General features: G+C 44.6%; 1 protein-coding gene across 1 annotated transcript in view; it reads right to left on the bottom strand.

The window, feature by feature from the left end:
• Positions 1-20,227, bottom strand: part of LOC146812188 (bactericidal permeability-increasing protein-like) — a 445,329-nt gene extending 425,102 nt beyond the window's left edge. The window contains exons 1-2 of the mRNA XM_085619207.1: positions 20,041-20,227; positions 12,625-12,739 (exon numbers count right to left, since the gene is read on the bottom strand). Of these exons, the coding sequence (XP_085475333.1) occupies positions 12,625-12,739; positions 20,041-20,152 (227 nt within the window). The 5' untranslated portion in view covers positions 20,153-20,227. The remainder of the gene's footprint in view (positions 1-12,624; positions 12,740-20,040) is intronic.
• Between the last annotated feature and the right edge of the window lie 6,377 nt (positions 20,228-26,604).

Raw genomic sequence — 26,604 nt, 5'->3', positions numbered from 1 at the left:
TGGTCAAGTAGCTTTGGGATGAACCAACCCGTCCCTGATTTCTGCTTAAGTAGGCCGATGCACTCGATTTTCCTAACTCCCTCTTTATTCTCTCTGCCTGCACAAGTTGGTACCAGCATAAATCATTTCAAAGTAAGAAATTGAAATAACCTCCTCCCCCAACAGTCATTGTCCTATCAGTGAACAACAAGGAGAAACAGAGTTCACTCAAAGTGGAGTAGGTTAATTATAAAGCAGTCAAAAGATGCAAACATTGTATGCAAAATAAATGGCATTCGATGAGGAGCTCATAGGAACAACTGCATAGTTGAGACACAGTGTTTGTTAGGTAGTGAACAGATGAAATATGAAAGAGCAAATTTGGCTCAGATACACCTGAGATCCTAAATGGATGCCTATGTAATTAATAGTTGTAAGGACACAGGCTTTTTGCAGGTTTCCCTTCACTTTTTGCCCCCATTTGGACTACTAGCTGCTGGTTTTTTGACTCTGAGAGTGCACTAAGGCCTGCTAACCAGACCTCACTGCCAGTGTTCTGAACCATTACAAAAGTATGTGTGAGCTGGATGTACCCAACTGGCAAGTACTGGCGTAGTTATAAGTCTCTAGTGTATGGTTCCCAGGGTACCAAGGGCATGTAAGGCAGAGTGTTTATCCAGGGCAGCAGTACTGTTTGTGCCACCCTGAGTGTGGCAAAGGACACAATGTCTCCCAGCCTCCCACTGCAAACTGGAAGGGCAGTGTCTGCACCTCTAGTTTGACTTTGTCATTTCAACTAATAGCAAAGCTATCACTCTCCTAACAATATATGTAAGTCTCCCTTAAGGAATGCCTACTGAGTCCTGTGGCAGGGGGTTGTATATTGTTTAGCGAGACATGTAACATAACATAACATAACAGGTGTATTTGTAAAGCGCACGTTCACCCCAGCAACGGGGTATCTTGGCGCTGAAAAATAACAGATGTATATTGTTACCCAACTCAATGGTACTCATTTTATCGACCTCAAATGGATGAAAGGCTGAGTGGACCCGCCGGGATTTAAACCTGTGACCATGAGGTCGAACACAGGCCCCTGCAGTGGATGCATTAGTCCACTGAGCCACCAGACCCGGTGTAGGTTTATATATGTCTTGGCAGCAAAACCCTTAAAGTTGTGTTGCTGTGGAAAGTTAATAGCCCCATTGGCTAACACAGGGTTCTCAGCTGTCACCTCAGCCTGGCAAACCTCTGAATGGGACTACCTAACTGGGTACTGTAAGGTATCAAATTAATTGTGATATTACATCCGACTTGATCCCTAGGTCGATAGTAATGCCACTATTAAAGTTAAGCTCCTTTTAGAAAGTTGCCACTCTGTGTCTCACCTGGTCCAGTGGCCTCACACAGACGCTGTAATTTAGACAGCTTTCTGCCCACCTGAGGATACATTTGAAAGACTCTCAGGCTTTAAAAAAAGGTAGTTGCCACAGAGTGAGGCCACTCATTATGTAAACCCACAAGGCAAGCTTCAAAGGGTAAACCACCGTTGAAGGGCTACTGAAGATAACACTCGTGAGCAGGCTGCCTTTTGTTCCACAGACAAGCTGGAGACATGGACAGAGAGGGAAAAGCCATTGCCAAACCAGTTTTCCAGTGGGCGTGTAGCCCTTAGCTAGCCATGCCTTTGGCGTGGGCTACCAAGCTCCTCACAGCTCAGGAAGAGTCCCGACATTTTGAGAGTGGCAAGAATATTGCACTTTGGGACTTCCAAATGCCACACATCACTGGAACATCATCACCAAAGAGGAGGGGACCTACTAGCCCACTGCATGGTCCCCTTGGGGCACTTTTCTGGGATAAAATGGGTAATCCTGTCACCCTGAACCTCAGATCGCTCTGTAATCGAAGAAAGGATTGAAGAAGGGCTGCCCTTAAAACTGCACGATGATAGGCTACAGTATTGAGAGGACTGCCCCTGCTGCACTTTGGGCAATTAAAGTTTGGGCTGTGCCTACGACTCCTGACTCGTGGAAAAGTTGCTTCAGGGACACAAGCTGAAGAAGCCCAAACCGACAAGTTGGTAGCAACTGCAGAGGTTTTGCCACCACCAGTCGCAGGGCGCAGAAAAGGACAAATCTGAGATAGCCAAAAGTGCACCCATGTCTGCCAGACCTGAGAGTGTTATCAGAGTCAGGATTCATTGCACTCAAGGGACACTAGCCCGACCTAAGGAGTTTGTCCCAACCACGGTGCATGGAGACTAGTGTCCCCGCATTGGCTGGTCCACCTATGCAACGTAGATGCATTCAAGGGACCCCGATCTCTGTGGCCAAAGTTGCTCCTCATTACCCATGGACTGAGGGACAACCACAAAGACACCCCTGTGGACCGCATCTCAACCAGTGCATTTTTTTAAGCATCCATTGCCTGAATCCTCACAATCTGGACTACTCCATTGATGTCTATGGTGGTCGTCCAGTAAAGTTTGGAACTTGCTTTAAAAATGCTCTGGTGGCCAGAAGGTAACTGTTCAAAGTATCCTCTCTGGTCACCTAGACCTTTTCCTTGCCTGCTTTAGTTTCCTAACCCGGATCGGAGTATTCACACCAACTCTTTCAAACTTTTCAAAAGTTGACAATGTTTTGGTTGACCAATGCTTGTTTCCGGTTGCATTTAAAAGTGATAAAACGTCTAAAATCTGTATCTCCTGGACGCTCTGGAGGTTTTGATGATCAAGGTCTCTAAAAATTCATAAATATACCCTTTATATTTACCAATTGGTGTCCAATTTCTTTCATGTTGTGTAACTTTATTTCATTGTTTACTTTTGTTAAATGCTTTACACTAAGGGGTATATTTACTAGGAAATGGCACAGCACAGGTAGCGAGCAATTTTGCAGCGCCGCACTGCATCATTTAAAAATGTGGGATTCCGCATACTAACAAGACCCATGTGTTTTCCCTTGTGCTGGCGCCAAACATGTATTTTCAAGGCAGCTTTAAGCCACTCAAAGTGGCTTAGCGCTGCTCTGTAAATATGGAGTGGGGCATAGCGCCACTGGAGAGTTGGTAAAAGTGATGCCCAGGTGGCGCTATGCCCTTGTAGAGATGCCCCTAAGTTCCCTTTCCAAGCCTTACAGCTCGCAGCCGCAGCTACCCAGGGTTGAGTGTAAGGTTAAGTAAAGGAGTCTGTCTGGGCCCAGGATGGTATTTGAGCGCTTACTCCATGATAAGGCCTCACAGCCATATCATACAGTACACCCAAATCCTCACAATAGGAAAACAGAACAGATTTTTTATGTGAAATTCCACCCAAAAGGTTTTTAACTCAAACAGTTGGCAATCCAATCATCAAATATTGTTGACGTTTTGACTCCTTAGTGATGGTTGACTTCAATGGGGTCTTCATCAGGACGGTGGCATTGATGCCTCTTAGTCTGCAAAAATATGTGACAGCATTTGCAAAAACAAAAAGACGCTGTCATCCGAAGTTTGGTAAACAAGCTTTCAAGCTAGGTCTCTGTAGAAAGACTATGAGACAGCACTTCAATGGGAAAAAATACCCTGGCAACACATATTATGGGTGTCAATGTGTAGCAACGGAAAAAAGTATGGAATCAGGAGTCTGACACTCAGCTTCTATACTTATTTGATATGTTTTGCCGCAAAGAAATTTGTACCAATGGCAAACATGACAGTATTTCTGTTCTAGCTTAATTGGTCAGAAAGGCTGAATTATAAAATATTTTATGGGGTGAAGGAACCTGCTGCAGAGATCTTTGTGTACCCAGCACACTTAAGGGGATATTGATAAAGGCAAGAAAACTCTGGTGGTAATGCACTTCCTGTAGAGATCTGTGGTTTGTCTATTCATAGTGATGACTCACAAAGTGGCGGAGAGGATTAATGTGTCTCCTGCATAGTACATCGGTACACACAGCTCTTTGTGCTTCTCCTGACCATACACTCCTAACATATAATTCCTTCCCGTTAGGATGATATGTGACCCCTACACATTGCAACCCTTTTGGTCTCATGTAGCACATCCTGTACGTTGATTTTACACATGTATGATTTATTTTCAAAGTATAATGTGTGTGTGTGTGTGTGTGTTGTAAAGCACTCAGACAATCTACTTTAGGATAGGTACCGCTATAAAGAATGAAACAAGAAAAATTAGAAAGTACTATTCAAATTGTTGTTTGTGTAATTACACATACATATACACCTGCCATTCTTACAGTACATGCATATCTCTTATATGCAGGGGTAGAACAAAACCAAAAACCAGTCTCCCGTCTTAGTTTCTCTTAAGTACTTGTGAAGTAGTAACAAACTAGGCACCTCTGTTTCTGTTTATTGCATTGGCATCTAGGTGATAGGCTCCAGATAGCTACCAGACGGAATCATAATCGAACAAAAGGAGGGCTGAAGGGGTGTCCCTTAAATTCTGCCTTTGTTTGGGCCCCAATAGAATTGGAAATAAGAAACCTCCCTCACCGACTACATGTTGCTTCACCGAATGGAAAGCAGTCAACATGTGGGCACTACTAAATGTGATTCGGTATTGCAAATTACACCAGGACGAATACAGCACATTTCACTGGGTCTAGCCCGAATCCACCTCAATATTAGCTCCCAGATTCCGAATCAGCTGGACCCCCCTCAGTCCCACCAATGATATGAGATCTGCCCAGAAAAAATGAGAATCTGTTCTTTTGATATCTCATAAGTCCACCTTTAGGTGTATGATTACATTATTCATAGTCAACATTATGACTATTGCATTTAATCTAGGATAATAGCTAAACATGTATTAATTATTCATACACTGAATGCACAGCTTAGGCACTTGCAGATGAATTGAATAGTACACTACATAATATTTAGGGCTTGATTTAGAGTTTTCCATAAGGGTAACTCCATTGCAGCATGACAGGTTACTTTTGTGCCTTATTACCAGTGCCTTATATACTATGGCATTTGGAATAAGGCAGAAGGGATATTTGTCATGTTGTGATGGAGTAGCTCTTCCACAAAACTCTAAAGCAGGCCTTTAGTCCTTGAATGTTTCATTTAAATTAATAAGAAACTTAATGGATGTCTTTAATTTTTAAATTCAACTTGAAACAGACATCTTCTTTCTGAGGTCAGTACTAAAACCAAACCTTCAAAGTAGGGACTGGAAAATGTATGTACAGTTGATAAACAGAACGTCTGTACAAGCCTAAACAGTTTTTAGGCAACATTTAACTTTCTTAGGCAGGCTCGTTCTTGGGGATTCTTTCCACATGAGTGATGTGCAAAACATAGTTCTTTGACAACCTATAAGAGACATCTGCAAGCACTAAAAATTGAACCTTATCCCTGATTCTTTCCCCCCTCTGTCAGGGTCACTAAGGAGCCAACTACTGGCTCATTCTCACCTCCGCACTGTAGATGTACATTGGTAGAAAGGGTAGGTGTGTAAACAGTGCAAGAATGTGTTCATCCCTGTAGACCAAGCACATCGCTCTTTCACAACCAGTACCAATAAATAACATTGGCCGCCCCATACAGTGTACTATGCTCACTTTCCCATGGTGCCCTGTTAATGAGTTGCCATTCCACTTTCGTTTCCCATGTGCCGCTGAGCTTTGACCCCGTTCACGCTATTTGCAAATGGATGCAGACAGGTTGCACAAGGGATACATAATAACCATATATGTTTAGTGTTATTGTGGGAGGAAGGTGTGGTCACCTTTCTTCCTCTTTTTGCAAGGGCTGAGTTTCTCGGGCTATTCATCAATATAATCCTGCCAGGTTTTCGGAATATTCACAGTGAATAAGCGTAAAGCTGATTCATGTCTGATCATTTTGGTTAGACATATTTTGAATTGTTGCTATTCGAAAAATCCATTTGGACTTTAATATTATGTAGAATAGTATTCCCAGCACAAGGTTCTGCCACAGCTATTCTGTCACCGCACTTTTTTTCAGACTTGCCTTTTCTCATCGTTTTATTGTACCTTTTCACTCTACCTTCATACTGCGGTCGCCTATTCTAACTCTTGCCTTGTCTCCTTTCAATGCAGGCCATCCATTTCCTCGACAGCCATTCTATTTCTAGTTTGCTCCTTCACCCACCCAAAAAGGGCTCAGGGGAATATTTATAAGCCCCTTTCGCCACTACAACATCACCTTTAAAGACGTTGTGGTGGCGATAGGGGCTTCGCCTTATTTACAAGCCACGTTAAGCTCTTAACGCTGCCTTATAAATAAGGCCCGCTTTGTCACTATGCTTAGCGTGAAAGGGGTGGGCAGTGGGTGATGCTGTGGGCGTTCCACCACAACACCCATTTATTTTGATGCTGCCCCCAATTTACAAGCAAGGCATAAATAGGAGGCAGTGGCAGAAATGTTTCATTTCTCCTCGTTTTTGATGTTTTGATGTGGGCTGCATTGTGCAGCACACATAGAAACAGCTTGCCTTCTCCCAAATCATTCTTCCATTGCTTTCTCTAAACCCTTCGCCATTTCATGCACAATATGTAGGACAGATGTTGTGCTGCAGAAGAATCATGAGACCAATTTGACTTTGTTGCTATTAGTGTAGACAGCTTTTTTTGTGTGTCAATCACAAACAAAATGGACGAACAGAACCGGCAAAAAGACAGTCTGCCACAGAAGTCAAAAGACCATTCCCACTAAAATAAAAACATAGTTTTAGAGGTGTTTCTAAAAATATATTGTTATTGATGCATTTCAGGTAACGGGGGACAAATGGGCCACCTGTACTGAACATGGCCGGATGTCCATTCTTCTCCTTTTAAACCTAGCTCTTGGGGACAGGTAGGGTGCAGAACCCTCGATGAGGCACAAGGACAGAAAAATGTAACTCTCAATGTGCTTACTCAAAGCGCCACAGGAATTATGAGAGTCTGCAAGCTACCCAATTTTGGCATAACTATCACACATGCCCCATAATTCCCCAGCTCCTACACAATAAGCAGATTTCAATAACAAAGAATTTTGTTTCTAGCCCAAACAGAACAAATGTCAAAGTCACAACAAGTAGTGCCATGCAGTGGCAGACCATTTGCCCCGAGTCACCAGTCACCCTTCAGGTAAGGATTGCTGTATTTATGTTTTTAATTGATACTAAAGAAGCTAATCCTTTGCCCAGGCAGTATTACATGCTGCTAACATGACAAAATTACCTAGTCATACTTGCCCAGAATGAGCCTCCTTATACCACATCATTTTCAATGTATTGACAAATAATGTAGTTAACTCTTCTACTGTTGCATAACTCTAGAGGCCCTGCTTAACATGGACAACTTCCTCTTGAGCCCTAGGTTTACACTTCGTTTCCCATGCTATTGATTTCCTGTGTCCTTTCCTGGCAAAAATTTGGCCAATTTTGTTCTCTATGGTCGTGTGTTCACTGTTGGACTGGGAATTAAAAAGGTGGTAAAGGCATATCATGTCTGTTGTGTCTCACTTGCGTCACCTATACCGACTCTAAGACCATGATCTAAATGTCTGACTACAGTTAATGGACAGACAAAAACCGGGGACAACACTTTCTGCTTGTACGCATAAGATCTGTATACAGACAAAAAATCAAACTAGCCCTTTCATTGCGAATAAGTAGTGTTTTTGTGATTTTTAACTCATTGGTCTCGGTCTCTTTAATTCCACTACCATTGTCGTTCAAATACTCTGGCCACTGATAGAGGTTACGCATAAAGTCCAGCTTTAGCGTTGGTGGCGCCCAGATTGGCAATCATTGTTGGTACTCCCTCCTCCATGACCTTCTTCTCAGATTCCCTCTCTACCACCCGGCAAAAGTGCCTTTCATCTCTACTGACTTTTAGTGGGCCCAGGGACTATTGGATCGCATTGCATTATACGCGGACGACGTCCTATTTTTCTTGACTGACGTCAATAGAACGAGACCAAGGTTGCTGCGCATCATGGAAATCTTTGGAGAAATGTCTGGTTTGTTCATGAACCCGAGTAAATCCATTCTGTGGCCACTTGGGTACCAGGTGGAACTGGGTGCTTGGGCCTCTGCGGTGCAGGTCATCACGGTAGGCATAAAGTATCTGGGGGTTTTCTTGTCTGACTCGTCGGGGGTGTCCTGGGAACGTAACATTGTACTGGTTTGGGCGAGTGTGCACGACGAGTTAAGGGCCTGGTCCCATATGCCCCTTTCTCTCCCTAGTCGGTCGTCCATCTTCAAGATAGTCTTACTGCCGCGTCTGCTCTTTCAACGAAAGAATTATCCCTTCCCCGTCCCCTCCTCGTGGTGATGGAGCAAGGTTTCAGATGAAATCCTCTCAAATAACGTATAACACCGTAATCAATCTGTTTATGAATACTAATAATTGCATTACACACAATGTATCATATCAAGGGGATGCATGCCTATGTGTATTATTAACCAGTAACCCGAGTGTCACTATAAATGGCCTACACAATGCGGGAATATCACTGCGCATGCGTCTACTGCATCTACATAGTATGACGTCTTCTATGCTTGGAGGGAAACATTTGCAGCTGCGCAATAGCTTCTAAAATGACCGCTTGAAACTCACATGTGAATGTGCATGCTTTGCTTAAACTAAACCTTGCAAGTTCTACTAAATTGCTAATGTGAAAGATATATATAAGTAAATGGGATTAGAGGAGAGATAAACGGTATACAGTGAATTCATTTATTTTCGTATTCTAACATGTTTTTCTCTGACTTTATTATTAGTTCGTATTTGGGCCTCAGAGGGTGACTGAAATCCCTATCCCACTTGGTCTGTGCGTACGTGCACTAAATCCTGCCCGGAACCATGTTGACACCGTTGAAACCCAGCCAAGGTCAAGCTGGGAAGAATCTCATGAGAACTTAACCAATCGACCCGGACAAGAGCAACAAATATTACAAACTGTATAAAATGTTTTGATCATAATATGAAATGCGGGTGGGAATAAAGCTTTGGGAAAGTAAATTAAGGGGCGGGAACATAGAACAATGAGCCTAAAGTAAAATATTACATTTAGCATGGTGTGATGAACTCACCTCTTTGCCCTGTCCAATCAGAATAGGGGAATACATGATATTGAAACATTTGGGGGTGGTACACAAACACAGAATAGTATAATTGATGTAGGTTAATTAGTTAGATATCAGACTCAGACCCGACACGGATGCTGCTACAGATGCTGTCAGAAACAACAGGGTTATACCCAAATCACCCTGTGATACCTGGGTATAAGGGACAATATATATATATAAAAAGAAGAGTATCACGGAAAAAATATATACAATTGTTCATGGAAACAGTGGGGAACACAGTTTAGTTTGACTATATCTGTCCAGATATTGGATGGAGGAGTCACTTGAGTTTCAGTGATTCACAGACTGTCGCTGGGACACCTGAAATAACGTTTGGGTCATAGTTGCCCTCATTGCTTGTGTTCCCCACTGTTTAGTTTGACTACCTCCGAGTGGTCCGCCTGATACTTTGAAAGGGGACACTGATGAAAAATGTTTGTGTTTGGGTTAATTGTTGTTTGTTATACATTGAATTGATGGTATGTGATATATGTGTTTGTATCTTTCTTTGTATAAACGCCTGTTTTCTTGTGATATACTGTAAATGATGCAAGATGTATTCTATTTTGATTATTTGATATTTTTGAAGGGGTAATTAAATGTGCTCTTTCCATGAACAATTGTATATATTTTTTCCGTGATACTCTTCTTTTTATATATATATACAGATGCTGTCAGAGACGCTGTCTCAGACCCTGCAGATGCCAGAGATCCTGTTCGAGAGACCGAAAAACTGATCGATAAACCAATCATATAGAAGGGGAGTTGCGGAAGAGAAAATCGAGGAGAGTAGTGCCAGAGAGGGGTGTGACGCTGCCCTTGCACTTAGAAGAGGTCACCTTCCCGGTTCAGAACCTGTCTTGATCCTCTGTCTTCCACCTGTACCGGTGGATTCCATCTGGCCCATCTTCAAGGAGTTGGGTTCATCTATCACCTAAGGTCAATATAATCCTGTGAAATCTGTCCTTGTACCTACTCTCTCTTTCCTCCTTTTACAGGTACTTTCATCTCAATATTTTATTGAGACTTAATATTGAACTAAAATTTGTTTACATTTCCTGAATGAAACTCGATGTTAATATGTATTTGATCTTTGACTCAAAAAATTCTAATTAGATAAAACTTTTAAAACTCTATGAGTCTGTGGATATTAAAGAAAACCTTGAATGTTATTTCTTCCTATTCTACTAGCTACTAGATTCATTGACCAGAGGAAATTTATTGTCAAGGAGATTGAAATGGTAAGATTTGGGTAAAGATAACAAAATCTTGCAGGTAAACCAAAATTGACTCCGGCGGCACTACTAGCTATTGTATGAATGTTTATGGGCCCAGGTGAGTATATGATGTATGAGTAACCCGAGCTGGTAATCCACTGGTTTCGTCAGATTAACTCGGCTCTAGGGCAGTTTCTGTGGGCGGGGAGGGCACCCAGAGTGGCGCTACGGACATGTTTTCAGTCCACCTATTGTGGTGGGTTAGCCCCTTCAGATGTCTACTCCAACTATATGGCCTCGCAACTCCTGATATTGAATGACTGGTGGTATGGGAATAGATCTGACCCCACTTATGCGGTGGAGCGGAGGCACATGGGGTCCCAAACTATACACACTATTTTATATTCGGCTCCCATACGCAGGGCACTGCCATCCGCCACGAGGGTGGTATTTCAGGTGTCAAGGTAGGCCCTGCAAAGGATGGGGTGTTGGGGCAGGCTGACAAAGGAGACTACCCTTTGGTCTAATGCTAGGTTTCCGCAACTGGACAGTTTGGCAGGTTTCTGAGACTGGGATAACATTGGGATATCTACCTTAGGAGACGTAATGCAAGGCACGGTTCTAAAGTCTTTCCAGGATCTCCAACGCAAATTTCATATGCCAAAAACAAAATTTTACAAATACCTGCAGTTTAGGCATGCTGTCCTTCCCAGTGTTGCAGATTTGGAGTCCCTCCCTGATTTCAGTCCCATCGAAGCTAAGCTGTTTATGGGTGACCTACAGGACCATAAAATTTCCAAGACTTATCAGTCCCTAGTGACTAACTGCCCCACTACACTAGAAAACTAAGGAAGGTATGGGAGGAAGACCTTGGTCCTCTGGATGGGGACGACTGGACGGAAGCTCTGGCTTCCCCTCGGGGGGCGGCAATAGCAAAGCGCCTCCGGCTGATCCAATTCAATTACCTGCACTGGATTTATTATACTTGCTTTAGGCTGTGGGGTGCGGGTTTGAAAGAGTCCCCGCATTGTTTGCGATGTGGTCAGGAGGATGGCACCCTGTTTCACATGATTTGGCAGTGTACGGTGCTAGTGAGGTCCTGGCCTGTCTTGCTGAAGTTTTGGGGTGGGAGCTCCCCTATTCCCCAAAATTGGTGCTGCTACATATAATGGAAGGGGTGGGGGGAAAAATTTATAAGCGCCACCTGATGCTATTGGGATTTACCCATGCCAAAACGAGACATTGCACGGAAGTGGAAGGCAGGGACCCTGCCCTCATTGTCAGCATGGAAAAATGGTCTTGATTTTATTATGGGTCTGGAGGCTCCTATTTGTAAAGCCTGAGGGTGCCCGCACAAGCACTTTCAGATCTGGAGGAGGTGGGCAAATTATAGAGGCCTCCACTTGGAGCCCCTCTCCACGGGGGATGTTGCGGTTCTGAGTTAATTGGGCAGGAATGTGGCACAGGGATCTAAAAGGTCCCGCGGGATTTGTCATCTATAGGGGGGCGAATACCTGCTGTTTATTGTGTAGTGCATGGATAGTGCATTGGGGGGGTGTTTTGTTTCTTTATTATTTCATTTATGTAAAATGCATATATTAAAAGTCAACGCAATATTCATATTGTACTATGTAGCAGTCGGCCTCTGGGTTACAGAGCTCTGCATTGTATTTGGCATTTAACACAATAAACATTGTTTCCAAAAAAAAATGCCCCTCATCTCTCCATAGACCCTCTCTAACATACATTCCATTTGTTTTAAAGCACTGGTAAAGGTTGGTATTACTAATAAGAATGTATATCTACCCAAACAAACCCTGTTTAGCAACATGAAAAGAGTAGGGGGAAAAAAACATAACTTCCTAACCTGTTTTATGCAGTTTGCATGCAGCTCTTTGATGACCGTTCGCAACAGTCACTGTTCAGTATTAGAGTTGTATCTTAAGAACTGCGGTAACAGGAGGATCTCTGTGACAAGATCAGTAATCCACTCAGCTATCCACATAAAATGCAGTTATGTGATCTGCAAGGCATGCATTCTTTGTAGCAGCCATATCAACCCTCTGCGCTACTTTATGGTGAGTCGAACTTCCACTAGACAAAACTCTGATCTCTCTCCAGCAGGAACATTTATCACCTATCTTGATATGTTTAAAGCTGCCTGAAAACTGGACGTACAAAGAACTCTGCTAGGTGTTTTTATAAATCGTAAGTTATTGCTCAACACAACGTCCCCCCCCGAGGCCATCGCACCCTTCCCCAGATCAGCGCTCAGTGCAGTTGCAGCGGTCTCACTGCCCTAAAGCCGGCCCTGTCAGCATACCCACTCACCTATTGAAGCTGTAGTGCACCTTTCCCAAATGTTTCACATGAAAGGTCCCCGAGAAGTCTGGCAGTGTGATCTTTGAGAGTGCTTGCTGCAACACCGACACCCCTTCCTGACGAGCTGAAGGAACACAGAAAAACAAATGAAACCAGAAAGGTGCCTGGAAAGGCGTAGAATCATTTATAATACCTCATGATAAACAAACCACACTCGTTCTGATGAGTGCACACACTCATTCTATGCCGCACTCAATATTGACCTCTGCAATATCCTCCAGGGTGACTTTCCTACAATTACTCCTAATCAAATGATAGACACACTCGCGTCTCTTGTAGGGTGCAAACTGGGATCTCAGTCGCCTTGAAGTAATATATGACTTTTTTCGGTTGCCAGTATGCCATATAAACACTGCAGTGGGGGCTGCTATTGTTGCTTAGTGGTGAGGCGGTGGGAAATTTACAACCAAAAACAAAACACATAAAATAATTAAAATCCCACTTACCTCCCGCTCAGACGGCAGACGACTTCCTTCTCTCCTCTGATCCTGGACTCCAACTGCAGGAGCTCCTTGATGCAAAATCCCAGCCCTTCTCTCATGCTGGGAATGCTATTCCCAGCATGATGGAAGCGCTGGGATGGGTCTGAGCGGCTTCGTTTCCATCTCAGACGGCGCATTGGAGCCTGGGGTGTTTATCGCACCTGGCTTTGCAACACAGCTGGGTTGGAGAAACTCAAGTGTGCATGTGTGTTTGGCCAGCCTAGGAGGGCCAGCCAAACACACGTGTGAACTTCAAAGTGCTCACCACTCCTCCCCATGCCATGCCTCTATGACAAGATTGCCTGGCCCCGCCCGCCAAGCTGAAGACTCCATCGTCAGCAGTTATGCAAAAATAAAATGATAATAAAATGCTTTTTTTCATCATTTTATTTTTCCTCGTTTAGCACGAGGCGGTGCTCCTCTCCCACTACAGAGGAACCGCCCCTGAATCACTGAAGTGGCAACCTCAAGCGCACTTACGCAATTGTTAGAACAACTATCGTGCGTGGCCATTCTCTTTTAGACCTTTCAGATGCTGGGATATACTTTCCCTCTGACAGGCTTCAAATAGGGATTAGTCAATCATTTTGTGTTTTAAATGTATATGAGACAGTCATTTTCAGGTCCCTTTAAACCAGGGGTCTCCAACGAGTAGCTCGGGAGCTACTGGTAGCTCGCCAGTACCCTCAAAGTAGCTCTCAGAGATGAAGTCAATCCCAGTATCTCATTCAGAGAGTCTATGCAGAGACTCTAAGCATATTAAAAAAGGCAGCACTCCTCATCTGAAGATCTTTAGCCAACCAGCCTATGGCAGGGACTCATATTAACAATCAAACAAGCACTGTGTCGGCCTATTGAGTCTGCCACATGGTCACCTTTATCCAGTCTCTGACTAAGTCACAAGGCGATTAGCCATGCGGTAGTCCCCTGCGTTATCAATTTCACCATGTGTGTGAACTGTGGGCCATAAATGAAGAGTGGCAGTGATAGCCTGAGCAGTAATGAGGGCTGACCCACTAAAGTGCGGGACTGCAGGAGTCAGAGTGAAAATGTTTCAGTTGGGTGCACGAGCAGCCAAGGGCTGAGGAAAGCTATGATCCTGAGCAGAGAAAATGAAGAGCCTCATCTGCATTTATCTAGGTTTGCGTCCATTATAAACACTGTTGCTTCCTGTAAGTAGTCCTTTGGTAGTCCTTGACACTTTGTGTCAAGGACTACCAAATGGGTATGCTACCCCCATCATATGGGTTTTGTCTGTGGCACAATTGTGTCAGTTCATGGCATAATAGTGCTAATGACATAATTATGGCCATCCTTTACTATTTTGAGTATTCGTGGTCTAGTTATGGTATACTGGCAGCCATCAGAGACATAATAATAGCATGACTGCACTATATTTAGGTGTCCCTGAGAAAGTGGAAAAAATCTATCATGGGTTCGACACACTCCACCAGGATCGACTGGCTTCTACCCCTGTCACGACAGATCTTGAGCCTTTGGCCATTTTACCTGAACTGTCTATTGAGGCCTTTGACAGGTTCAGCCTTAAGGTCAAGTCAGGCTCTCCGGCGGACCCGTTAAAGCCAGCCTTCATTAACACACTTTCCCCGCTGTGCCGTGACCCCATATTGAATCTCATCAATATGTCACTGTCTTATGGAACGGTACCCGTGGCATGGAAACAGGCAGTGGTCACTCCGATATTAAAAAAAGCCAACTCTGACCCCCGATTGCCAGAAAACTATCGACCTATCTCCCTGTTGCCTTGGATTGCCAAAGTAATAGAAGCCCATGTCAACTCTGTTCTGTCCGAGCATCTGGTTCGCAACCAGATTCTGGATTCCAGTCAGAACGGCTTCCGGTCAGGACACAGTACCGAGACGGCATTACTTTACATCACGGAACATCTTCGCCAGGTACTTGACTCAGGTCATACTGCAGCGCTTATACTATTAGATCTAAGCGCTGCCTTCGATACTGTGTCCCACCATATACTTATCCAACGCTTACAGGAGGCGGGAGTGACGGATGTCGCTCTCCAGTGGTTTCGGTCTTTTCTGGCAGACCGCTCCTTTAAAGTGGCTATACCACCTGGTCAATCTGCCACCTATCCTTTGGAGCTCGGGGTACCACAGGGATCTTCGTTGAGCCCGACAATGTTCAACCTCTATGTGAAACCGTTGGCTGGTGTCGTCAAACAGTGGGGTCTCACGATGGCCTCATACGCTGACGACACACAGCTAGCGGTGACACTTAGTGAAGACCCTGAGGTGGAGGCCCCCAGATTCCGTGCGGGTCTCTTGGCAGTAGCCGGCTGGCTTCGCACCAACTGCCTTCAGTTGAATGCCACCAAAACGGAGGTGTTGGTTCTAGGGAAGCACGCGGAGTTATGGGGAAATCAGTGGTGGCCATCGGAGCTTGGTGTCACTCCTATTCCAGCTGCTGGAGTGAGAAATCTAGGAGTATGGGTAGACTCTGCGCTGACCTTCAGAGATCACTCCAAGAAGGTGGCTGCCACGTGCTACGGAATTTTGCGTGGTACTAGGCCGGTCCTAAAGTACTTTGATCCCCCTACCAGACAGCTTGTAGTCCAGGCCTCAATACTTTCTCGGCTGGACTACGGTAGCTCATTGCTGTTAGGGGTGAATCAAGCGGAGGCCTCTAGGCTCCAAAGAGTACAAAACGCCGCGGCACGAGCCATTGTGGGCCTTCCCAGACATTGTTCAGTGTCTGGTACCATCACGGCCTTGCACTGGCTCCCGGTTAGACAGCGAATTAAGTTCAAGGCGCTGTGCCTGGCCTTTAAAATTCTGAAATCTTCTTCCCCGCCGGCACTTGCTCCTCTTCTTACGCCCTATATGCCTTCGAGATCCTTGAGATCGGAGGGGCTTCATCTGGCCATCTGTCCACGCTTCAAGCTGAGCAGAATGGGTGGCCGCTCCTTTAGGGTACTAGCGGCAGGCTTATGGAATTCGCTCCCTGTACACATTCGAGCTCTTGAAGATCTGCTCACCTTCAGGCAGGCGATTAAAACCTTCCTGTTCCCGGTATCTAGTTAATTTCTTTTCTTTTATTGTGTGTTATGTTATAGCATCTGTCAAAGCGCCAGGACGCCCCTTTGCTGGGGCAGCTGTGCGCTATAAAAATACCAAATAACATAACATAACATAACATAACAATTGTGGCTGCCCCTTGCATAATAATGACCATGACTAATAATATGGTAGCCATCCTGGTCCTTATGGTGTCCAGACTTGGCACAATTTATACTGGTGGGCATTATTGGCATTATACAGTTGTCCTCGGTGCTATGGTGCCATGGATTATGACTGTAATACCTGATAATTTGAAGCAGTCTGTCCATATGAGGCATTTGTACAGGTGAGTGCCCAATTAAAATGCCTAGCTTATGTTTGGGGACTATGTATTTCCTAAAAATAAAAACGTGTATTTTAAAGGCATTTTTTTCAAACAAGGGTGTTTTTCAGGAAAATTTAGTTTGTTTGCCCAAAATGGAAAGTGGTGATAGAAAAATCTGTATATTTTCAGAAATTGATATGCTGATGAAGACAAAAGGTTGCAATTCCAAAACACATTTAAAGTTGATACTTGAAAGATATGTCAAGCTGAATTGAGGAGACTTATTGCTGTGGTTATGTCCTTTGTGCCACAAGGCACGTGAAGATTTGAATGTTACTTTATCAGTCAGGTGGGGGCATTAAATATTGATAAATGTTTCCCTAGCATTTCTTCTGGTACTATCACCTGGAATACTTGGGTGGCACTATGATAATCCTGCTTAGGGTGGTCATAGTGTAATATTTGTGTGCAGTCAATATTTTACAGTGATAAAATTTGCTAGTAGCTCAACAGGACTTTCCTTGAGCTTAAGTAGCTCTCAATACAGAAAAGGTTGGAGACCCCTGCTTTAAACCATATCTGCTCCATCCCCTCATTATGTGTGTGGAACTTAGGTCTTCACCATTCTGAGGTCAATATTTTGGGAACTGCCCATTTCAGTGATAAGGACACTTATTTACTGAGTGCATACAGACAGGTAAGCATGTAGTGTGCAATCACTAAAGAGTCATTCCTATTTATATGAAAATACTTATTACAGTGTTATATTTTTCATCCCCTGATGAAGCTTACTGTGAGAATAGAAACACGATGCATACCTTTGATACATCTGGTCAGTGTGTTCTAGGTGGGATTCTTACAGGGGCGGATCCTCCGATTCAGTGGAGGAGCCTTGCCCCGTTTCATTGCCCCAGAGATGACAAATAAAATGGTAATGAAGTTAGTTCATGACCATTTTTTTTCGTCAACCAGTCCTGAACCGAGTGTAAGGACGGCGTGGAGCCTGTTGAGTCGAAGCAATGGCGGGCTGCCTGACGGTGCACTAGTTTATAGTGCACATGCCCCTTTGGCCGGCCGGCTTGCGAGGCCAGCCTGACATGCTCACTATAAAACTCTCAACCGAGCTTGAGAGCCTACACAAGGCTCCAGTGTTCTCTGGAGCGGTGAGAGCGGCCGCTTCCTCCATTCCTGGGACTGCTTTCATGCAACGCCAGAATTGGTTTAGCCGAGCTGGACATGACGTGCCATCAGGAGAAAGAGACGACCAGAGCGAGGAGGATGTGTATCCAAAAAACATGGTAATTACCTTTTGTTTGTTTTGTGTATTTAATTGTAGGAATGTACTTTTTAAAAAAAAATTTATTAAATCTTGTTCTCACCCCTCTAATTGGTGGACTTTTTAGCTGTCACATTCTGCATATAGTTTCTATAGACTGTGGATACTAAGGGATAGTAAGAGTCAGTAAGAAATATTATAATTCCATCAGGAGATAAAGACAATATGGCATATTTGCAAGCCACTTGTGCCGCCCGGTCTGTCACTTTTTTGTGAAGCACTGGTGGTGCAGTGTGGTGCGCCATATTTACAAGGCCACATAAAGCCATCCTTCGTGGCTTTTTGTGTGCTTGTAAATACGGCCCCTTTTCACACAGCATTTTGCGTGAAAGAGGCATTCCATGGGTTTTGCTTTGGGTGTTAGCACGCAACATCCATGGATTCTGCCGCATTTCCAGTTTTACAACGTTTCGTAAACTTGGGAATGCGTTAGGCGTAAGACGGCACAACAAGGAGAAATACGTTTATTTCTTCTCGTTTTTTCCTCTTTCTATGCATGATGCAGCACACATAGAAAGAGGAAAGCACTGTGTGATTGTTTTTGTGCAGGAAGGTGTGCCTTCCTGCACAAAAATAATGATCCCAGCAACGCAGGCACTCTTGCAGCATGGTGCAAGGGTGCCTGCATTGGGGCATGGCATCCAATTGTGCACCAGTGCAGGGTAGACCTCAGGGATACGCATATTGTTGTAAATATGACTCATCCCTTTGCTTTGAAAGTAACGCAGCGCTGTGCAGCCAAATGGGTTGCAGAACCGCGCTGTGTTACTTTCTTGTAAATCAGACCCAGAAAGACCAGCAACATTGATATTGACCGCAGATGTCCACAAAAATGTGTCACTGAATGATGGGAAATGTGTTGCATGCATGCTGATGGGAAATCTTAGAGGGCGTAGTCTGTGGATTTTAACCCCTTCGCCGCGGCGGGAATTCCGCCGCGGCGCTGGGGGGGGCGGGGGGGGCAGCGCGGTGGCGCTGTGCTCATAACGGAGCCGCTCCGTCATGAGCCACGGTTGAGCTGTGCTCATGACGGAACGGTTCGGTCATGACTCCGCCCAGTTGCGTTGTCCCCCCGCACAGGCGGGGAAACAGCGCCGCGTGGGCGGAGCGGCCGCCAACGGTCGTGGCATGACGGAACCGTTCCGTCATGAGCACACGGCAACCGTGGCTCATGACGGAGCGGTTCCGTCATGAGCGGGGAAGGGGTTAATGGCCACTGGTAAAGGGAGAAGGCATTTTGGCAAAAGGAGGTTGACAGATGTTGCAGGTGGCTATTGATAGTGGATATGGGCAGTGGGTGACCGTGGTATGCACAGGGAGTCAAAATCAGGGAATATTGACACTGGATTGGATTTCGATATGTTATATGGGCAATCCATGCAGATCCTACATATCGGATATTAACTAAGAAAATAGAAGTGGATGATGCCCATAGAAATTGAAAGGGGAATTTCCAATGTAGGCAAGGACCCCCAGTGGCAGAACTCTCTCATTACCTTGTGTGATAGATGTCTGAAGGCACATCGCGGCGGAGAATACCGGTCTACAATAATATTACATCCACTATATAGAACTAACAGTGCATCGTCATGGTGACTATAGAATTACTATTCTTACCTCCACATCTACTCACATAGACTTTGGCTAGTCTAGCACATATCTAGAAACATGTATGGCAACAACATGATCCAGCAGACCCCAACTTGTGTAAAGGGGGAGCTGGAATTCACCAAGGAGGGCAAAGATTTCTCATTTTACAGTGGCAAACCCCTGACACTTCGACTCTGAACTCACCAAAATGGGATAGCGCCTCTTCTCTTCTTTTGTTTTCAGTAATTAGAAGAGAGGCACCCTGAAAATTATAAATCTAGAAAAAAACGGTAACATGCTTTTCAAAACATCTCGGACGCGAAATACAGAAATGGTACAATGATTAGAATTCTGTTCAGTTTCACTTAAACCTAGTGATTTAAATGGGCAGGTACTCAGTGCCTGCACTTCTTTACGTTGAGAGGGAGATTACCAGCATTTCTCAACAGACATACAATCGCTGGTAAGGTACCGGGACATATCTGCACTGACAGGTACTCTGAGACAGAAATACCAGACCTTCTAGATTTCCATTTCAAACACTGCTTAAAGCTGTGCTTTTTGTTCTCGAAAATGAGTAGTAACCCACACACATACCGTAGTCGAGACCCTTCTCCGTGATTCTGGCCACAAACCCGGGGTTAGAAGCCCACGCCAGCGCCGCAGAGAGCGCCATCAAAAGGAACGTCAGCATCGCAGCGCGCGCCATCTTCCACCTGCTGACTCTGGCCGTTGTGGGCACCTGTGTGCTGGCGCCGAGGCCGGCTCGTAAAGTTATTTGTTGAAGGATAGACCCGAAACTGAGACTGCAGCGGGATACGGAAGTTGCAGATAAAACTCGCTTTATGGATTGCCCCGTGTTGCAACATTTTCTGCGGTTAAATGTGTTTCTTTAGTACACAAACGTGCGAGGCACGCAGTAGACCTCAAGAGAGTAGATAGATGACTGTAGCTCGGGTAAACATCACTGATATAAGGTCTGTGGCAAGCCAAGAAACGAGACAAACAAAGAGACTGTCGGAAACTCAAGTACAGGACAATGTATGTTGGCTGGCTGGGCTCAGGTATTACATTAGCTTTAAAGTTCTGTAAGTGAGACTTAAGTATGACTAATATCAAACAATTTTCAGCAGAAGTAGGGTGACCAGATTTAGAGAAGCAAAGACGGAAACAGGCCAGACATAACAAGGGTCTTTAGTCTCACTTCTATATCTGGTCTGGCCTGTTTTTTGCATAGCCGTGTAACTAAGTCCATATACATACAAATATGTATCAGAGGCACAACTAGAGCCAAATTTCGGGGGGGCTACTACAAATTTCTGGGGGGGGGAGGGGGCTGATTCTTCCAGCAATATGCAGAGTGAAGATTCAGAGGCTCTAAGAAGAGGTGAAAACACAACAAAGCCTCGTTAGCAGGTAAATGGTCTTTTAACTCCTTCCGTGCTCATGACGGAACCACGCCGTCATGAGCCACGGTTGCCGTGTGCTCATGACGGAGTGGTTCTGTCATGAGCACCGCGCCACCGCGCTGCCCCCCCGCACCCCCAGCGCTGCGGCGGAATTTCCGCCGCAGCGAAGTGGTTAAAGACTTGTGAAGTACTCGGGTGCTGCTGTGTGTGTGCCCAGGAAGCTGTCTCAGATAGGGCTGCCACACACGAGGGGGGGGGGCTGAAGCCCTTTGACCCCAATCGGCGTTGCGCGCCTGATGTGTGTGTGTATATATATATATTCACTGAAAAAACCATAGGTTTCAGGCACGTTATAGTTAGAAATCAGCATTTAAAAAATCTTGGAAATTCACTGAAAAAACCATAGGTTTCAGGCACATTATAGTTAGAAATTAGCATTTAAAAAACCTTAGAAATTCACTGAAAAAACCACAGGTTTTAGGGAAAGTTATAGTTAGTTGGACATTTCACTAGTACAAAACCAGAGAAATTCCCCCGTTATAGTTAGTTTAGCTAACTATAACTCGTGCCCCCGCAATGCACTGCTGATAGCGTCACATATGACATCTCAAATGACATCACTGATGACATCACTGATGACATCATCCAGTGACTGTGTGTTTCTGTAAAGTTTAAATATGTTTAATATATATATATATATAGGCCAATGTGTATTAAAGAATGAGTGGGTGTATAAGTGTCTGAATGGATGATTTAGTAGGTGCGTGACTGACTGTATAAGTGAGTGGTTAAACGTGTCTTACTGAATGCATGGGTTTGTGACAAAACTGTGTGAATGTCTGTATCAGTCTGTCAGTTGGTGTTTAAGCGGCTGCATGGGTTGGGGAGTAGCTTCATGAGTGTTCTTATGGGTTATTGATTGGTTGTCTGTGTATCTGTATGGGTGTCTGAGTGTCTGTGTGGGTGGGTGAGGGGTGTGTGACTGTGCATAGATGTGTGAGTGGGTGATTCAATGGGTGCATGGGTTCAAGAGTGCATCTGTGAAGAGCTGTATGGGTGGATGAGTGTATGTATGGGTGTGTTGGTGAGTGAATGGATGTCTCAGTGGAACATGTGTGAGTAACTGCATATGTAAAAGGCAGAACATGTGAGTGTTGGAGTATATAAGTGACTATATGTGAGAGTGAGTGATTATGAGAGTGGCCGTATGGATGAGTGTGTGCTTGTATCAGTGATTGTATAAGAGAGTAAGTATGTGTTAGTATTTGTATGAATAAGTGAGGTGGTCGGTGCATAACTGTGTAGGTGAATAAATAGGAGTGTGATCAATTCTTTACATGACTGACTAGGTGTGTGAGTGACGCTATGGATGAGTGGCGGTGTATGAGTGTCTGTATAGGTGCATCAGTGCATATGATAGGGCTGTATTGCTGAGTGACTGCATTTATGAGTGACTGTATGGGTGAATGAGTGGATGTGTGTGTAGACCTAGGAATCAGTGAGTGGGTATGTAGTAACTGGTATTGGTGTGTCTCTGGTTTCAAAAATGGTAGTCTGTATTTTAGAGTGGGTGTATCAAAGGTTATATTAGGGTGTGAAGAGGTGCATCAGATTATAATGTGGATTGTGGGGGCGTAAGTTATAGTTAGGTCAACTAACTATAACAGCCGAATTTCTATGGTTTTGTACGAGTGAAATGTCCAACTAACTATAATGTCCTGAAACCTGTGGTTTTTTCAGTGAATTTCTAAGGTTTTTCAAATGCTAATTTCTAACTATTACATCCCTGAAACCTATGGATTTTTCCGTGAATTTTTAGGGTTTTTTAAATGCTAATTTCTAACTATAACGTCAATGAAACCTATGTTTTTATTTCAGTGAACTTTCAAAGTTTTTTAAATGCTACTTTCTAACCATGCCTACAGATGTAGGACATGTGCAAAAAGAAGAAGAAAGGTGCAGAAAGAAGCAAGAGCAATGCAGAAAGAGGCAACAGAAGTCCAGAAAGAGTAGAAAAGGTGCAGAAAGAAGCAAGAGATATGCAAAAAGAACAAACAGAGGTGCAGAAAGAGGCCTTTTTGTAAAGTCATCCTGTGCCCCCAACTTTTTTGCTGACTGGTACTGGTGGTAACTGACTCTGAATAACCAGGCCTGGAGCCAGTGCTAAGCTGAAATACACTTTGAATACAGTGAAAACACCTACATACGCTAGGGTACACTTTGGGTTGGGATACCCCTGTGATTGGCATGACCTCCCCTGTGAGGCCCTAGTATAAAATAGGACAGGGGGATTAAAACTACCTCTAAGTCAGAGGTGCAGAAAGAGGCAAGAGAAGTGCAGAAAGAAGCAACAGATGTGCTGAAAGAGGCAAGAGAGGTGCAGAAACAGGCAAAAAAGGTGCAGAAAGAGAGAACAGGGGTGCAGAACGAGGCAAGAGGGATATATAAATTTGCAAGAGAGGTACAGAAAGAAGCCAGAGCAGTGCAGAAAGAAGCAAGAGAGGTCGAGAAATAGGGAAGAGGGTGCAGAAAGAGGCAAGAGGGATACAGAAATTTGCAAAAAAGGTGCAGAAAAAAGCAACAGCAGTGCAAAAAGAACTAACAGAGGTGCAAAAAGAGGCAAGAGGGGTGCAGAATGAGGTAGGAGAGGTGCACAAAGAGGCAGGAGGGGTACAAAAAAGGAAGAGAAGTGCAGAAACAAGCAGCAGAGGTGCTGCAAGAGGCTCAAATGGTGCAAAAAAGGAAGAGAAGTGCAGAAAGAAGCAACAGATGTACAGAAAAGAGAGGTGCAGAAACAGACAGGAAAGGTGCAGAAAGAGGGAAGAGGGGTGCAAAACGAGGCAAGAGAGGTGCAGAAAGAGGGAAGAGAATTGCTGAAAGAAACAACAGGGGTGCACAAAGAAGCAAGAGCAGTGCAGAATGAACCAACAGAGGTGCAAAAAAGAGGCAAGAGGGGTGCAGAAAGAGGTAGGAGAGGTACACAAAGAAGCAAGAGAGGTGCAGAAAGAGGCAGGAGGAGTGCAGAAAGAAGGAAGAGAAGTGCAAAAAGAAGCAAGACAATTGCTGAAAGAAGCAACAAAGGTGTAGGAAGAAGCAGGAGAAGTGCAGAAAGAGGCAAGTGAGGTGCAGAAAGAAGCAAGAGCAGTGCAGAAAGAACCAATAGAGATGCAAAAAGAGGCAAGAAGGGTGCAGAAAAAGGTAGGTGAGGTGCACAAAGAGGAAAGAGGGGTACAGAAAGAGGCAGGAGGGGTGCAGAAAGAAGGAAGATAATTGTAGAAAGAAGCAAACGAGGTACAGAAAGAGGCAAGAGAGGTGCAGAAACAGGCAAGGAAAGTGCAAAAAGAGGGAACTGGTGCAGAAAGAGGCAAGAGAGGTGCAGAAAGATAAAAGAGGGGTGCAGAAAGAGGCAAGAGGGGTGCAGAAAGAAGCAAGTGAGATACACAAAGAGGCAACAGAGGTGCAGAAAGAAGCAAGAGAAGTGCAGAAAGAGGCAAGAGATTTGCTGGAAGAAGCAACAGAGGTGTGGAAAGAAGCAAGAGAAGTGCAGAAAGAGGCCAGAGAATTGCTGGAAGAAGCAACAGAGGTGTGGAAATAAGCAAGAGAAGTGCAGAAAGAGGCAAGTGAGGTGCAGAAAGAGGCAAGACAGTTGCCAAAAGAAGGAAGAGGGGTGCAGAAAGAGGCAAGAGGGATTCAGAAACAAGCAAGGGAGTGCAAAAAGAAGCAACAGAGGTACAGAAAGAGGCAAGAGAGGTGCAGAAAACAACAGGAAAGGTGCAGAAAGAGGAAATAGGGATGCAAAAAGAGGCAAGAGAGGTGCAGAAAGAGGGAAGAGTGGTACAGAAAGAGGCAAGAAGAGTGCAGAAAAAAGAAAGTGAGGTGCAGAAAGACGAAACAGAGGTGCAGAAAGACACAGGAGAGGTGTAGAAACATGCAAAAGAAGTTCAGAAAGGGGAAAGAGAATTGCTGAATGTAAGAAACTGGCTCTATATATACTGCACCAAAGTGAGGTACAGTGTGTGTAGAGTCCAAGGGTCTCCAGAGGTTTGACAGAGGTTAAAGTTAGATAGAACCTTACTCTCTAAAGTGGTAGCTTGGTCGAGCCGTAAGGTAGTATCAGAGGACAGTGTTAAGCATTTGATGTACCCACTAAGTCAGCAAATGAATTCACACACTCAAGAACTGAACACTAGGCCAATTGTTTTTGTATAAAAAATATACTGTTGTTTTATTTCTAGAACAAAGCAAGCCTGGTACAGGTAAGCATAAAAATATTTTTCAGTAGTAAACTACTTGTATGAACACAGTTCAAAATTGCAGTGTAACTTGAACTGGTTTTGGTTACAGTTTTAAGTAAGCAGTTTGCAACACATTGCAGGTATAGTACATTCGAATGAATGGCCTTTTTAACCCCTTCTGTGCCCATGACGAGCTGGACTCGTCATGGGCCGCGGTTGCGCTGTGCCCATGACGAGTCCAGCTCGTCATGAACCCCGCCCGCTAATGAAACGCCCGGCACAGGGCGTGGAAAGGGCGGGGCACTGAAGGGGTTAAGTAAAATACAGTTAATTAATTTTCAGATTACTTTTACTAACACAAGGCTGGATCCTAGATTCAGGCCTGGGACATTTCCTGAAAACAGGTGAGTAAATGCGTTTTAGTTAGAGGTACGATTTTTAAAGAATATTATTGCATTTTAAAAGTTGACACTTAGAAACTTTTTCACATAGAATCACCAATGTTATCCTATGGGAGGAAATTCACTTAGCAGGTAAGTTATTGTAGGAAGGTGGAATCTGACTATATGGTTGCCCCCACTTTTTTCCTGGTGTTTGAATGGTTTTTGACTAGTCTGGCTGGGATCCTGCTATCCAGGACCCCAGCCTATCTGCTTTCTCCCTTAAGTGACTGGTGTGCATATTAGATGCACTAGTGATTGGATACTGTGGTACCTTCTGAGCCCCTAGTACCTTAGGTACCTAGGGCATAGGCACTTCACAGGCCTACCAGGGGCTGAAGCATGTATTATGCCACCCCTGGGAAGCAGACTCAATCTGACACCACAGCCTGCTACTGCAGCCTGTGTGAGGTAGTGTTAACACTCCTCACAGAGATATAGGTTTCTATATCTCACCATACACACACATATAAACCTATCAGCCACCCCTATGGCAGGCCCTATCAATCCTGAGGGCAGGGTGCGTGGTTTACAATGTGAGGGGGTGCCTCTGCATTAGCAGGGCCCCTCTGCAGCTACCAGAGTCTATTCTCTATGGCTGTTTGTGGATGCGGTTAAACCATTTACTCTTAAGTGCATTAAAATGCTAACTTTGGAATGACTGCATCAAAACATGTCATGTTAGATGTCAAACAACTTGAAATCATACCCCCACATCAGCCCATGATGTGGGAGCATGATCCCACCGTTCTAGAGGGGACGACATGTACAACGATAGAAATCCTATAGAGCCCTGGCATCACAAAATGGATGCCACAGCACAGACACTGGGCTGCCCTCCTGCTGCTGACTGAAACTCGCAGTGGAGGAAGCCCAACAAAAGGCATCCTGTCACAGGGAGGTGTCACCACCTTCGAGACAGGATTTAGTGTATTGGGGCTGGGTGGGTGCACTCCTAGAGTGCTAGGAAGTCCTGCACTGGGGGAGCAGTAGGCTCCTCTGTGCATATGCCAGCTCAAATTGGTTCAGGGGCTACCTGCCCCTGCTCTGGCATGAAACTGGACAGAGGGAAGTGGG

Source organism: Triturus cristatus, chromosome 7 (assembly GCF_964204655.1).
Source record: "Triturus cristatus chromosome 7, aTriCri1.1, whole genome shotgun sequence".
In the NCBI taxonomy this organism is placed as follows: domain Eukaryota; kingdom Metazoa; phylum Chordata; class Amphibia; order Caudata; family Salamandridae; genus Triturus; species Triturus cristatus.
The sequence above is the reverse complement of the archived record's forward strand: the minus strand, read 5'-3'. Positions and strand labels throughout refer to the sequence as shown.